This window comes from Macaca thibetana, chromosome 18 (assembly GCF_024542745.1).
Source record: "Macaca thibetana thibetana isolate TM-01 chromosome 18, ASM2454274v1, whole genome shotgun sequence".
Classification (NCBI taxonomy): domain Eukaryota; kingdom Metazoa; phylum Chordata; class Mammalia; order Primates; family Cercopithecidae; genus Macaca; species Macaca thibetana.
In genome coordinates this window covers 34,222,895-34,236,409 of record NC_065595.1, presented here as the reverse complement: position 1 = coordinate 34,236,409, position 13,515 = coordinate 34,222,895, and the positions used below count along the sequence as shown (strand labels likewise).

Sequence of the window (13,515 nt, the reverse complement as noted above, 5' to 3'; positions counted from 1 at the left end):
GAGGTTCACCTTCCCCCACAAGTATAAGAAGCCTGCAGCAGGCCAGCCTGCATAGTCAGGAATGGGGCAGGCCCTCTGATCTGGTTGTTCACAGAGGATGCATCAGATGAGTTCTTCCTGATAGCTCGGGGAGCTGTACAGAACACCATTGAGAGGTTCACCTTCCCCCACAAGTATAAGAAGGTGGGTCTGCCAGCAGGCCAGCCTGCATAGTCAGGGAATGGGGCAGGGGTGTTGTCTAATTGACTCTGATCTGGTTGTTCACAGAGGGATGCAGTCCAGAATCTAGAAACCTTTGCTCTGCTTAGATGTTCTAAAGCTGTGATAACCTCCCAGGGTCATGTTACTTTTTTGTGCCGGGTGTGGCCAGGAGGGAAGATGGGAGGCCTCTCAGTAAAGGAGGAGACCTGGGTATGCGTGTGTGCATGTGGACTTGCCATTGGGTATATTACACATGTATACATTTATAGGTGTCAGGCACATAAATACTTGTCTCTAAATGAGATGGGCCAAGGGAATACCTGCACAGAAGGCTAATATTTGTCTTAGAAAATAATTCCATGTCCAATCTCACATGTGAACAAATGAGAAACTAAGGCTTCCAAGCAGAGGTTTTCAAATCTGACTGAGTGTCAGAATCACCTGGGGAGCTTTTAAAGCCACAGAGTCACAGGTTTTATCCTTAGTCCATAGAGGTAGAATCTCCAGGGTTAAGAACTAAGAATCTAGGACATGATTAAAGCTCAGAAACCTGAGTTTAAATTTTTTTAAATTAAAATAAATGAAAAATTTTGGAAGCAACCAAGATGTCCTTCAATAGGTGAAAGATAGATAAACATACAGTGGCACATCCAGATAATGGAATATTATTCTGCAATAAAAAGAAATAAGGACTAGGCACAGTGACTCACACCTGTAATCTCAGTGCTTTGGAAGGCTAAGGATGAAGGATCACTTCAAGCCAGGAATTTAAGACCAACCTGAGCAAAATAGTGAGACTTCATCTCTACGAAAATTTTAAAAAGTTAACTGGGCTGGTGGTATGAACTTGTAGTCCTAGTTACTTGGGAGGCTGAGGCAAGAGAATTACTTGAGCACAGGAGTTCAAGGCTGCAGTGAGCTATGATTGCACCACTGCATTCTAGCCTGGACAACAGAGCAAGACCCTGTATCAAAAAAAGAAAAAGTATAAGCTATTGAGCCATGAAAAGACATGCTGGAACCAGAAATGCACTGAGGAATTCTTAAGTAAAAGTAGTTAGCCCAAAAAGGCTGTGTACTGTATGTTTCCAAATATATAACATTCTGGAAAAGGGAAAACTATGGAGACAATAAAAAGATCAGTGGTTGCCAGTGGTGGGGGAGGGAGGAATGAATGGGTGGAGCATAGGGGAGTCTCAGGGCAGTGAAAGTATTTGGTATCATACTCTAACAGTGGATACATGACATTATGCATTTGTCAAAACTGATAGGATGGTACAACACAGAGCAAACCCTAATGTAAACTAATGAACCTCAGTTAATAGTCTATTGATACTGGTTCATCGATCATAACAAGGGTGCCACACTAATGCAAGATGTTAATAATAGAAACTGTGTGTGTTGGGAGTATAGGGTATATGGGAAAACACTGTACTTTTTGCTTATTATTTTTATTTTTTTGAGACAGAGTCTTGCTCTGTTGCCCAGGCTGAAGCGCAGTGGCACGATCTTGACTTACTGCAAACTCTGCCTCCTGGGTTCAAGCAGTTCTCTCACATCAGCCTCCCAAGTAGCTGGGATTACAAGCATGTGCCACTACACCTGGCTAATTTTTATATTTTTAGTAGAGACGCGATTTCACCGTGTCGCCCAGGCTGGTCTTGAACTCCTAACCTTAAGTGATCTACCTGCCTTGGCCTCCAAAAGTGTTGAGATTACAGGCATGAGCCACCGTGCCCAGTCTGTTTTTGCTTAATTTTATGTAAACTAGAACTGCTCTACAAAATAACATTTATTATAAATAAAAATAAATAAATAAATATTAATACATTTTTAAAACATTCATCCTTCCCAGGGGAAATTAAAAGCTTGACAAATGTTAAGAATCTCAGAGCAGGACTGTCCTCATCATGGTCAAGCCAGAGACCATCCTGAGACCCTAGGGTGCATTGGTCGAGAGCACTCTTAGAGTTAGAGCCAATTTTGACTCTCCATTCTACCCCTTATAGCTCCGTTACTTTGGACAACTTACTTGGCTTTTCTGGCCCCTCCCTGTCCACTTCCCCCTTTAAAAATGTGAAATGGGAGTGATCTCATTAGTAGCTACCATACAGGGTGCTGTGGGGATTCAATGGGATGATGTACCTGAACAGCTTGGCACAGTGCCTGGTACCTACTAAGTGCCCAGGAATGGTAAGCTGCTGCTACCTTGATGCTTTCTCCTAGGCTTTCCCCTAGCCCATGTGCTAGTGGTGTCAATGTCAAAGACCATGAATCAGTATAGGCAGCTCCTCTCAAGGCACTGGATTTATTCATAAATGATTTTGACTGCAGTTATTGGGTACCTACTATGTATCAGACCTTGGCTAGTGTGCTAATAGAGGAAATGGCAGCATTTCAGTAAATAAGGATGTCATCTACATGGGGAAAATGATCATTCTCTGGAGAGAGAGAGAGTTTTAAGCTATTGGAGAAGAACATAGAAGGAAATGAGTGTTGTATTTGAGTCCAGGAGCAGCACCTGTGTCCCGGACCAGGGGGTTTTTACTCCTACCAAGGATGCACACCTCACCTGCTGTCACTTCAACAGGCACAAGGAAATTGTGAAGAGAACCAATGCTAAGAATGAAAAGGGGAAATGGACTGAATCAAGTAGATAAAGGGCTCAGGTAAAAAGGAGAATGAAAAGAAGGGAATAAAAATATTATTAAAAAGAAAAAATGAATTAAAAATAAGAAATGACAAAAGTTAGGAACCAAATAAAATGTGGAAAGGAACCCTGAAAAATTACACACAAGTGAAAAAGACAATAAAGAAGAAAAAACACTTTAAAAATTTAAATTGAGAGTGTAATTATATATAATAAAAATATACTTTAAAATAATGATGTAAGAATAAAAATATAGAAAATACCGAGTCAAAATAGAAAAATATGCAAAGAATAAGAACTAGAAAGAGATATGAAAGCGACACATAAAATTAACATCAATAATATCATAGTTAAAAGGGGGCTGGGCGCACTGGCTCATGCACTTTGGGAGGCTGTGGCAGGAGGATAGATTGAGCCCAGGAGTTTGAGACCAGCCTGGCCATCACAGAGAGATTTTGTCTCTACAATAAAAAGAAAAATTAGCAGTCATGATGGTGTGCACCTGTAGTCTCAACCACTAAGGAGGCTGAGGTGGGAGGATTGCTTGAGCCTGGGAGGTCAAGCCTGCAGTGAGCCGTGATTACACCATTGCACTCCAGCCTGGGCAAGAGTGCAAGGCCGTCTCAAAAAAAAAAAAAAAAAGTTAAAGAGAAGGTTAATGACATGAGAAGATATATAGATTAGACAGCAAGACAGGGTAATATTAAGCTAAAATTACTAACTATAAAAGGAAAATCATGAATAATGATGGCAAAAAATAATAGAAAGTAGACAAATAGGTGACTCTTACCAATACATTTTATTGGACCTCCCTTTTCTAGCAGGGCCAGCTAAATGAAGGCCACTCTTCCAGCAAACACAGCTGGACTCTTAAGCAGGCAGATCATCATGACTCTATTCATACTCAAAAGCCACGACAATTATACGGAACTATGGGTGTAATTCTGATTTTCTGGATTCTAGATAAGGGAAAACTTATTACAGAAGCCTAGCAGGGTTTGCAGTGGAGTATATAGGGCACAGCGAGGCAGAGAGCAGAACAAATAGATTTTCTTGTGTGTTCCAGTGAGGTTACAGTATTCCCCAGACTAAATCAGACTCAGGATCTCCAGAGTTTAGGACCAGGGGCCAGAGAAGGGAGAGTTGGCATCTGGGCCTTGCCCCGCAGTCATTCTCTGGGTCGTCTTCATCTTGTGACTCTTCAGATTTTTCTCTTTGCAAAATGACCTTGAAGTCGGCCTGTCTCTGGAGAGGGACCGAATGGGTAATTTTCCTCTTATGGTTATTGTTAGACTGTTTCATGGCACAGTGGGAAGATGTGAACATGAAAAGTGGGCTGATTTCACTCACTGATTAGATTTCTTCTTCCCAAAATATTTACCAAGTACTAATACGCTTTGTAAGTGACCAAGTATGGGGCGGTACTTAAAGAAGGGTAAGCCATGAGTCCATGCCATCTGAACTTGAGACTTTACATAATGGTAAACTACATAATGATTCTACATATGGCTTCTGCATAATGGTAAACTATTTTCAAATAATTAGCATAAAATTAAAAACAGTACAAGGGAAGTCAACAAGTATAAACAGTGTTTCATGATTGCTTTACGATAGTGCCTATCTTAAGTGAACTTGATAAATCCCACAATATAAATAGTTTATAAAAATGGCTACAGTTTGTAAGAGTTGATGTCTTCAAGTAGTTATCAGTGAATACATGAGTCAACAGTGGTTGACTGAAAGAATAAATGAAGCCTGCTGGGCCCGAAAGTGGAGGGAGAAACCTGAAGGCAGGAATCTAGGTTGTAAAGGGTGTTGAGGGGGAGTGGATGGTGTGAAGGGACCAGAAAAGGGAAACTGCACAGTCATAGCTTTGCAAAGGATCGATTCGTTAGGAACTCAATTTCTTTCTAAGCTCTGTATCCCTAGAAAGTGCCTGGGACAGCAAAAATGATGTCCACTTGACCTCTTCCTACTCCCCTTGCTGCAGAAGAGTAGGCGGGAAGGAGTTCTGGATATTACTTAAGAACTTTGGCCGGGCGCAGTGGCTCACGCCTGTAATCCCAGCACTTTGGGAGGCCGAGGCGGGCGGATCACAAGGTCAGGAGATCGAGACCATCCTGGCTAACACGGTGAAACCCCGTCTCTACTAAAAATACAAAAAAATTAGCCAGGCGAGGTGGCGGGCTCCTGTAGTCCCAGCTACTCGGGAGGCTGAGGCAGGAGAATGGCGTGAACCCATGAGGCGGAGCTTGCAGTGAGCCGAGATCGCGCCACTGCACTCCAGCCTGGGCGGCAGAGTGAGACTCCGTCTCAAAAAAAAAAAAAAAAAAAAAGAACTTTATGGCCAGGCATGGTGGCTCACACCTGTAATCCCAGCACTTTGGAAGGCCAAGGCAGGCAGACCACCTGAGCTCAGGAATTCAAGACCTGACCAACATGGTGAAACCCTGTCTCTACAAAAATACAAAAATTAGCCAGGCATGATGGCAAGTGCCTGTAATCCCAGCTACTTGGGAGGCTGAGGTGGGAGAATCGCTTGAACCCAGGAGGTGGAAGTTGCAGTGAGCCAAGATCATGCTGTTGCACTCCAGCCTGGGCAACACAGCAAGAATCCGTTTCAAAAACAAAAACAAACTTTAAAAAACCTGACTCCCAGGGGAAAAGCAGCCTGTGGGTGAAAGCCAACAGCCACCAGGTGAGTCTGCCCAGGTAATGAATACTCCTCTCTCTGCTTCTCATAGCGAAGACCCCAGGATGGCAAGGGCAAGAAGGATGAGGGGGAGGAGTCAGACACAGATGAGAAATGCACAATTTGTCTGTCTATGCTGGAAGATGGAGAAGATGTGAGGTAGGAGACCGCCATTTTGATTCCCTCTCCCCTCTCTTACAGGTATTGGTGACCAATCACTGCGCCGTGTGTCTGGGAGTTGGGGTGCTTGTTTGCTTGTGCACGTGTGTGCCAAGTGTGCTATAATGTGCTTCATGGTTGCCCTGGGAAGGTAGGGTATGAAATGTTCTAGATGTGTGATGACCGGGTATGGACGCGAGGATGAAAAGTGTAAGAGAACAGTGTGATGTTCTGTCTGAATGAGTCTGAGACAAAATTGTGGCTTTGTTTCAGGCTCATCTGAAAGCGCTTTCTGGCGGAGGCTTCATGGTTTCCCATCTCAGCCATAGCCTCCCTCCATAGCCGGGCAGTTCCCAGGGGTCCTAGGTGTGTGTCTCCTGGTCTGCCCAGTGTCCCTCAGCTCCTGCAGGGCCCCTGACTCTCCCTCCTCTCTTCCAGACGCCTACCCTGTATGCATCTCTTTCACCAACTGTGCGTGGACCAGTGGCTCGCCATGAGCAAGAAATGCCCCATCTGCCGAGTGGACATTGAGACACAACTGGGAGCCGACAGCTGAGGGAGGAATTAGCCAGTGGACACCCCATTTCCTTCACCAGGTCCCCCCACGGCCATAGCCCTTGCAGCCAAACTTTGCCTTCTGAGCCATTTGACGTAGAGGAAAAGCCTGCAAGCACATTTTGTGGAAAGAGGAGTTGGTGGTATCGGTGTCGAGGGAGAGGAGGGGGTGGGGGAGGACCCACCTCTCCAGAATGGTGACTGTCCCCATCCGCCCAGCTGAGCAGGAGAGAGGGAGCTGGCCGTGCCCAGCGCAAGGGCGGGAAGGAGGGGCCCAGGCTGCGGAGAACCCAGGTGGGATCCTGAAGGCACTAGCTGACAGACGGGCCCCTCAATCCTGTCCTCTGAAGGATTGTATATATACCTCTCGACCATGTAGGAACCATGTAGGGGTCTCTAGCTATTTCTGTGGATGGCAGCCAGAGCATGTTAGCTTAAGAAAAATGTTGTGTGTGGTGCTCTAGTCATCTTGTGGTGGACATGTCGCTATTACCGAATTCGCACCAAATATTTCTCATTGAGTTTCTTGTTTTGGTGCCTGACCGAACCAACGACAGCCCCAATCTTCCCGTCTTTATGAGAGAAAAGGAAAAAGGAATCAAAGGTAGAAGAAAAAAAAGCCAAATTCTGTTTAGGGTGAAAAAGGATTTTGTTTTTCACCCAATTTGGGAGGCGGGAGGGGGGTTCTCGTTTCGTTTTTGTTTTTGTTTTTACCTTGGCTTTTGTTTTTCTCATGTTTACAGTGCACGGAGTGTGGAAGGGAGTCTGGGAGAGGGAGAGCTGGAAAAGGAGCTGATGGGGTCTTATTCCAGCCTCTGAGGGTTCAGCCGAGGTGAGGGAAGGCAGCAGAGCTCCAGTAGGTGAAGGGAGAGTTCAGCTAGGCGGGGCTCCCCAGGCCCAGGGCTCAACTGCATGACCCCAGTTATAACCCCCACCCAGTTCCACACTAAACCAGGGAGGGCTCAGCCCTCAGCTACAGCTTCTCGCTGTGTTACTGGGAGTGGAGAGGCCCATGCTCACTCCAACTCCTTCCTTTAGGTTGTGCTCTTGCCTGTCACAAAGAGGCAACATAGCCACTGCCTCCCTATGCAAAAAATTAACCAGATGATGCAGATAAGACAGCATAGGTGATGGCCGCTTTGTCTTGGCCACAGTGCTCTCAGACAGCACTCAGGGCTGAGGTCAATACCGCGGACCTTGGGGAGGAAGCTGAGCATCCCCTGGGATGTCTCCAGTTCTGATACAGTCCCTCAGAGATGGCCCTGACTCTGAGGCCACATCAGCTGGGTTTGGGAGGCCCCTCAACTTGGTTTGGGAGGCCCCGTGTCCCTGGTCTCTGGCTCCTTCTCTGACTCTTTGATAATCTTGGGCAAGTCCCTTTCTTTCTCTGTGCCTCAGTTTCCTTCTCCTTTGAGTGGGGAGAGATAACAGTGCAAACCCATTTCTGGTCCTGCTACCTCACCTAGATGTTGTGAGGATTCGTATTCTCTGTTCAGTGTGTTCTATGCTCTCTTCTGAGAAGCTCGTGGGGTGTCGGGAGGGGGGTACTGGGAGACACAGACCTGATACAGTGTGTCTTTCTGCACCACCTCACAATTTTCCTGAACCCCAAAGGGAGCAGAGAGATAAGAGGACAGAAGAATGGAGATGGGAAAATCCACCAAATTCCAATCCAAACCCAACTTTCTTTCTCCCTATGTGGAAGACACCAGATTAGCTGGAATTCTGCCACCTTCCTTTGTGCCCCACCCCGCACCATTCCCCCATTTGCACTGCTCTCTAAGTCTCCCCCTCACCTCCATCCCTAACCCAGTCTCAATGCCCTCATATCAGTAAGACCCGGGTGAGGGGGACAGGATACTTGTCACGTATTTGAAGAAATTCCATACAGTGAAGGAAATTTGAGTCTGTATTGCTGCTACAAGGGTAAAACCAGTACCAATGGGTAAAAGTAACAGGCGGGCAGATCTTAGCTTGAGGAAGAGCTTCTAGCACGATAGGTTCATGCGGGAATGGCTGCTCTGGCCACCTGCAGGCAGAGAGTTGGGGAAGTGGCTCCTGGTAGGAGGTTTCTCCCAGCACTAATATCTTGGTGTTCTATAAAATCTTTATTGAGTGCCTACCGGTGCAGGCGCTGGGAGAGACAGTAGCTTTGAGGAGCTCGCAATCTAGCTGAGGAGATGAGACACATCCAATGCTGCCAAAATGGTGAATAACCTGATTCAGTGTTAGCAGCAATGAGCATCACAGTGTCCAACTCAGTAGCTCCAGTGCATGAAAATGTCTCCAGAGCTGAAGGCTGGAGATCCCACCAGTGGGGAAAGTACATCTGAGTCAGGATTTTGGGGGAAAGCTAGTTACTGATAGCCACAGGAAGTTGAGAATTCTGCCCCATCCTCTCCAATGGCTGGGTGAAAACCAAGAATTCATCGGAAGATGGCTTTGGCCTGGAGGTAGCTAGGGTGGTCTAGGAAGGTCATTCCCCTCTTAATCTCAGTATTTCATTCTTTCTGCTGAGACTGGCCTGAAAGGCTGGCAAGTGGGAGGGAGTCAATGGAGAGGCCAGGATAGAACTAGAGCTGGTGTCCCAGGTTCCAGTCTAGGCTCTTCACTGACAAAGTGGGCAACACTAGAAACTTCCCTTTGTCTCTCTGGGCCTCAGTTTCCTCAGTTACAACCTAAGGAGGTTGGATTGGATGCTTGCTAATTTTCTTCTGACACTCACACTTTGTGATCCTCCCTAACATCAACGCATCTTCTTCAAGGTGGCAGAGCTGTGTGCCCACCCAACTGTTGAAAAGGACTTTCTGTGGGCACACTGTCTGTTTCAGACTGGGCTGGGGGCACACATACTGAGTGAGACAGTGGGCCCTGGTCCCCTCCCCCTCCCAATTCTCTGCCCCAGGCTAATATTAGGGACTGGGGAGGGGACCACCAGAAGTAAGAGGGAAGCTGCTTACTTTGGGGTTAGACCCTGAAGCCCCCGCTTCTTCCCATCTCTGGGGACCTTGTCCACTGCAGGTGGGGACAGGAGGTGATGGGGCACTCAGAACCCTGCAGCTCCCACTTCTTTAGCCTGGCAGCTGTTTGGGGGAGAAGAGAGGGCCGGGGTCTGTGCTTCTGCTCCTGGCACTGGTCAGGGAGTCTGGGAAGAGTGGAGATGAGGCAGGGTCAGGCCTCAGCATCTCACATCCACCACCTCCAGGAGGGGAGACCACTGGTAAGTCCTCCTCCTGCTCAACTCAAGGGACTCAGACCCTTTCTTGACTGAGACGCATGAGTGCCTTCTGGGGTGAGAGCAGCCCCAGGGTTTAAGTTGGGCGTCCTAGCCGCTGCCGCAGCTGTGCCGCCGCGGGTCCACCGAGGATGCCAATCAATCAACCCAACACCACAAGCCTGGCTGGGTGCAAGCAGAGGGTGAGCAGGGGCTGCCCCTCCACCTGGCCAGGACCCCCTTCGGCCCCCTGTCGCCCTTGGCCACCACCTGTGGCAGGACTCAAGCTCCTCTTCTGCAAATGTTCCCAGCCTCCGTGCAAGTATTCTTAACTCTTTACGCCTAATGAACAAGCACAGTTTTTTCAATGGTGAAGAAAAAAGCACCAGACTTTTTTTCTTTTTTTCCTAAAGAAATCCCCTAAGCCCCCCGCCTGCCGGCGGGACGAACACTCCCTGCGTGGGGCTGTAGCAACGTCTGTCAGGCCCCCTTGTGTTTCATCTCCTGCGCGCGTAGAGCAAATGCTAGAGCGATTTCAGCTGATAGAAAAACAAAAATGAAAAAAAAATACAAAAAACAAAAAACATGGCACGTTGCTAGTTTACAGGGTTTTGTGAGTTTAAATGCCTTATATTTAACAATCATAATTTATGACTAACTTGTAGATATCGTGGGTTCTTATTTAATTATTTTTATAGTTGTTTTGCATTTTTAATTATAATTTATTTATTTAGAAAGGATACTAATTTTTTTTATTACTCCTATTACCTCATTTTGGCGTTGTTTCTGGGAGTGGAATGCTTTGCATGCATTGGTACGATGACAAACAACTACGAATACAAAAAAAAATTTAAATAAAATTCTGCAAACTTTATTTCGTCCAAACTATCAGGGTGTGTGATTGCAAGCTGTCCTACCGTGGTGCTGGCCTCTTTGGATACATTCCATACGAAATGCAAACCTTTGATTCTGTATGCTGTGATCTAGTGAAAAACTCCAATATAGTGACTGTATTTAGCACATATATAAATATAATTTGCACTTGTCAGCAGACTGGGGTAATCCTTTCACTTGCTATCCTTGGCACCCCCCTCTCCCCACAACCCCACCTCTCCAGCATGAACCTGCCTTTCCTACTCCCTCGCTCCTCCCACAACCTCAGCCCACCCAGCCGCTATCCTCTGAGGAAAGTCTTGGGGCATAGGGGTCACTCTCTCCACCTGGCCTCCAACTCCAGAATTGGAGTCCTCCAGACCTTACAAGAGGAATATCAGAGAGCCAAAAAGCCTGGTTTCTTAGAACGAGCCCTGGACTGGGGAGCTGAGAGGCTCAGGTTTTCAGATCTGCTCCATGATAGACATCCCAGTGACCCTGAGCAAGTCCCTTGGCCCCTGAGTCTCAGTTTTCTGGGTGGGGTGAGTGAGGAGAACTGGGAGATCTTTAGGGTCCCTTGGATTCAAGTAGAATATGACAGAGATCCCGTGGGAAACCACTGTGCTGTGCTGTCTCACCTTCTCAGGAGAGAAGAAAGAGGGAGAAAAGGCTGGGCGCGGTGGCTCACACCTGTAATCCCAGCAATTTGTGAGGCTGAGGTGGGCAGATCACTTGAGGTCAGGAGATTGAGACCAGCCTGGCCAACATGGTGAAACCCTGTCTCTACTAAAAAGGCAAAAATTAGCTGGGTGTGGTGGTGGGTGCCTGTAATCCCAGCTACTCGGGAGGCTAAGGCGGGACACTCCAGCCCAGGTGACAAGAGTGAAACTCAGTCTCAAAAAAAAAAAAAAAAAAGAGGGAGAAAGGATTGGGAGGAGAAAAGGAGAAGAAGGAAGAGAAGAATAGAGAGAGTGAGCTGAGAATTTATCTGAGCTTGCTCAGAGTTGATTTCTGGGAGGGTTTCTGTCCTGTTATATGTGGTATCCTGTGGGTGACAGGGAGGTGAGTTAGGTGAACATGCATGGGACATGCCCTTTCACAAGGCTTGGGCAGTCATTTGGAGAGTGAGCTGAAATCCATGTCTTTTTAGACACAGGGATGGGGTAGGCAGAAAGGAGCCCCAATCTATGGGTTTGGGACTGGCACCCCCATCCTGTCATCTCCCAGAGCCTTCATTGTTGAGATACTTCCCATGGAAAACAGATTGGGACATAGATTTTGGAATCAAGGTCTCTGCTCCCAGCATTTCCTCTGTCCGTCTCCCTCTGTCTTTGCTCCCTGGGGGCTGTGGGCAGGAGGAGCTTCTATGGAGGACTGGGAGTGGGCCTCCAGTCCCCCTGCCCCTGTAGAGGAATAATGGGGGAGGACGTGGAGAAGCCACCGTCAAAGGCTGGCACAGCTGTGAGCCTGATACCTCTGAGCCAAAAGGAGAGAGGGAGTTCACGCCACTGAGAGTAGCCCCCTGAGTCAGCTGGGACCTGGCCTGTCTGCTTTTCTGCTGCTGCTTCTCCCTCCCCTCCTTCCCAGCTTATCCTCCTTCTTGCCTCTTTACATCATTGCCTTTACCTGGTGGGGATGAGGCCCCATGGGGAAGGTGCTGATGTGGAGGGAGGAAGTGGAGACCGAGATTTGCCATACTGCCCAGCGAGGCTGTGTGAGCACCGGGCTGTGTATGGTCCCCAAAGCCTCAACTCTGCCCTAGCTGAGCGATGGATGCCCCTCTGGGCTTCCTGCCTAGCTTCCCCTTTTGCCTCCAGCCTGGAGCCTTGCTTTCCCTGGAGACAGCCCATGGAGTCCCCCACCACACTGGAGGGAGCATGACCACCACACTGCTGGGCCTGGCAGACACCACGTCCTTGGCAGGGCTCCTGGACGGGCATGCCTTATGCTGCTCTGCAGGGTCAGAGAGGAAAGGGGCCCTTTGCCCTGGCTGGCCTGTGCCCTCACCTTTGAGCCTCTGCTCCCACTCCACCCCTGGCCTCGGATGCGGCTCATTTCTCAGCCATGGAGCCAGCCGCACCAGCCCTTGAGGGGGTAATTTGGTTGCCACTGGTAAGTGAAAGGATTATCCTCAGTGTTGATTGTCCTTTTTTGTAATCCTCCTGCTGTTCTGTTCTGTTGTGCTGTGCAACATTTTGCTACATAGACTATTTTATAGCAGAAAGCTAGAAGAATATTTATTATGAATATTAAAGCAATAGTGCATCAATGAAAAGGCGGAGACATTAGGAATTGTGTAAATGCTTAGATTCACTTTTGGTGGATTTTTTGTACTTTATTTATAACTAATAAAAATGAACTGCATTGCTAACTACACCTTACTCGTGCTGGGTGTTTATTTTGGTGCATACCCAGGGCATATCAGAGGAAGCCTCTCCAGGCCTCTGTCTTTGTACAAGATAGGAGACACTATCAGTTATCTATCTAGCTCTCACCAACTTGCCTCGTTCTCTCTCCTTTTTCTCTTATTTTCCTCTTCCCTTTCTACCCTTCTTTCACCCTTTTCTTCCCCCCTCCCACGCCTTCTTTTCTCTTATCTATTTCTTTTACCTCTTTGTCTCTTAAAGAATCTGTTCTCTGACTGTGGACCAACCATCTAATTGACGTATTTCCTTTAGGTATGAATTGTAAAGGGGATTTTTTTTTTCTTGAGTGTAGTGGCACAATCACGGTTCACTGCAGCCTCAACCTCCTGGACCCAAGCCATCCTTTCACGTCAGCCTTCCAAGTAGCTGGGACCACAGGTGTGTGTGCCATGATGCCTGGCTAATTTTTTTATTTTTTTATTTTTTGTAGCAACAGGGTTTTGTTATATTGCCCAGGCTGGTCTCGATCTCCTGAGCTCAAGTTATCCTCCCAGTTTAATCCCAAAGTGCTGGGATTACAGATGTGAGCCACTATGCCTGGTCAACAGTTCCCATTTTTGATCAATCTTCAGATGAGTGTTTGAACTGGAGGGCTACTTCGATTCTCTGTAAAAGAGAAGGAACTTGATTTTCAACGGGTGGTTGGTTTTCTATTCCCTTATAAGAGCCCATGCTCACATGCTCTTTGCATTGTCTAGAATCTGCCCTCCAAAAAGTGTGGGGTCAGTGAATGAAAAACTGCAAA

The 13,515-nt window shown here is 47.2% G+C and overlaps 2 protein-coding genes across 2 annotated transcripts in view; one reads left to right on the top strand and one right to left on the bottom strand.

Annotated features, from left to right (window-relative positions):
* ARK2C (arkadia (RNF111) C-terminal like ring finger ubiquitin ligase 2C) overlaps window positions 1-12,720 on the top strand; it is a 127,929-nt gene extending 115,209 nt beyond the window's left edge. Inside the window, exons 6-8 of the mRNA XM_050767979.1 lie at window positions 125-183; window positions 5,596-5,702; window positions 6,141-12,720. Of these exons, the coding sequence (XP_050623936.1) occupies window positions 125-183; window positions 5,596-5,702; window positions 6,141-6,258 (284 nt within the window). The 3' untranslated portion in view covers window positions 6,259-12,720. The remainder of the gene's footprint in view (window positions 1-124; window positions 184-5,595; window positions 5,703-6,140) is intronic.
* Window positions 1-13,515, bottom strand: part of ATP5F1A (ATP synthase F1 subunit alpha) — a 541,488-nt gene that overhangs the window by 366,193 nt on the left and 161,780 nt on the right. The window lies entirely within an intron of this gene.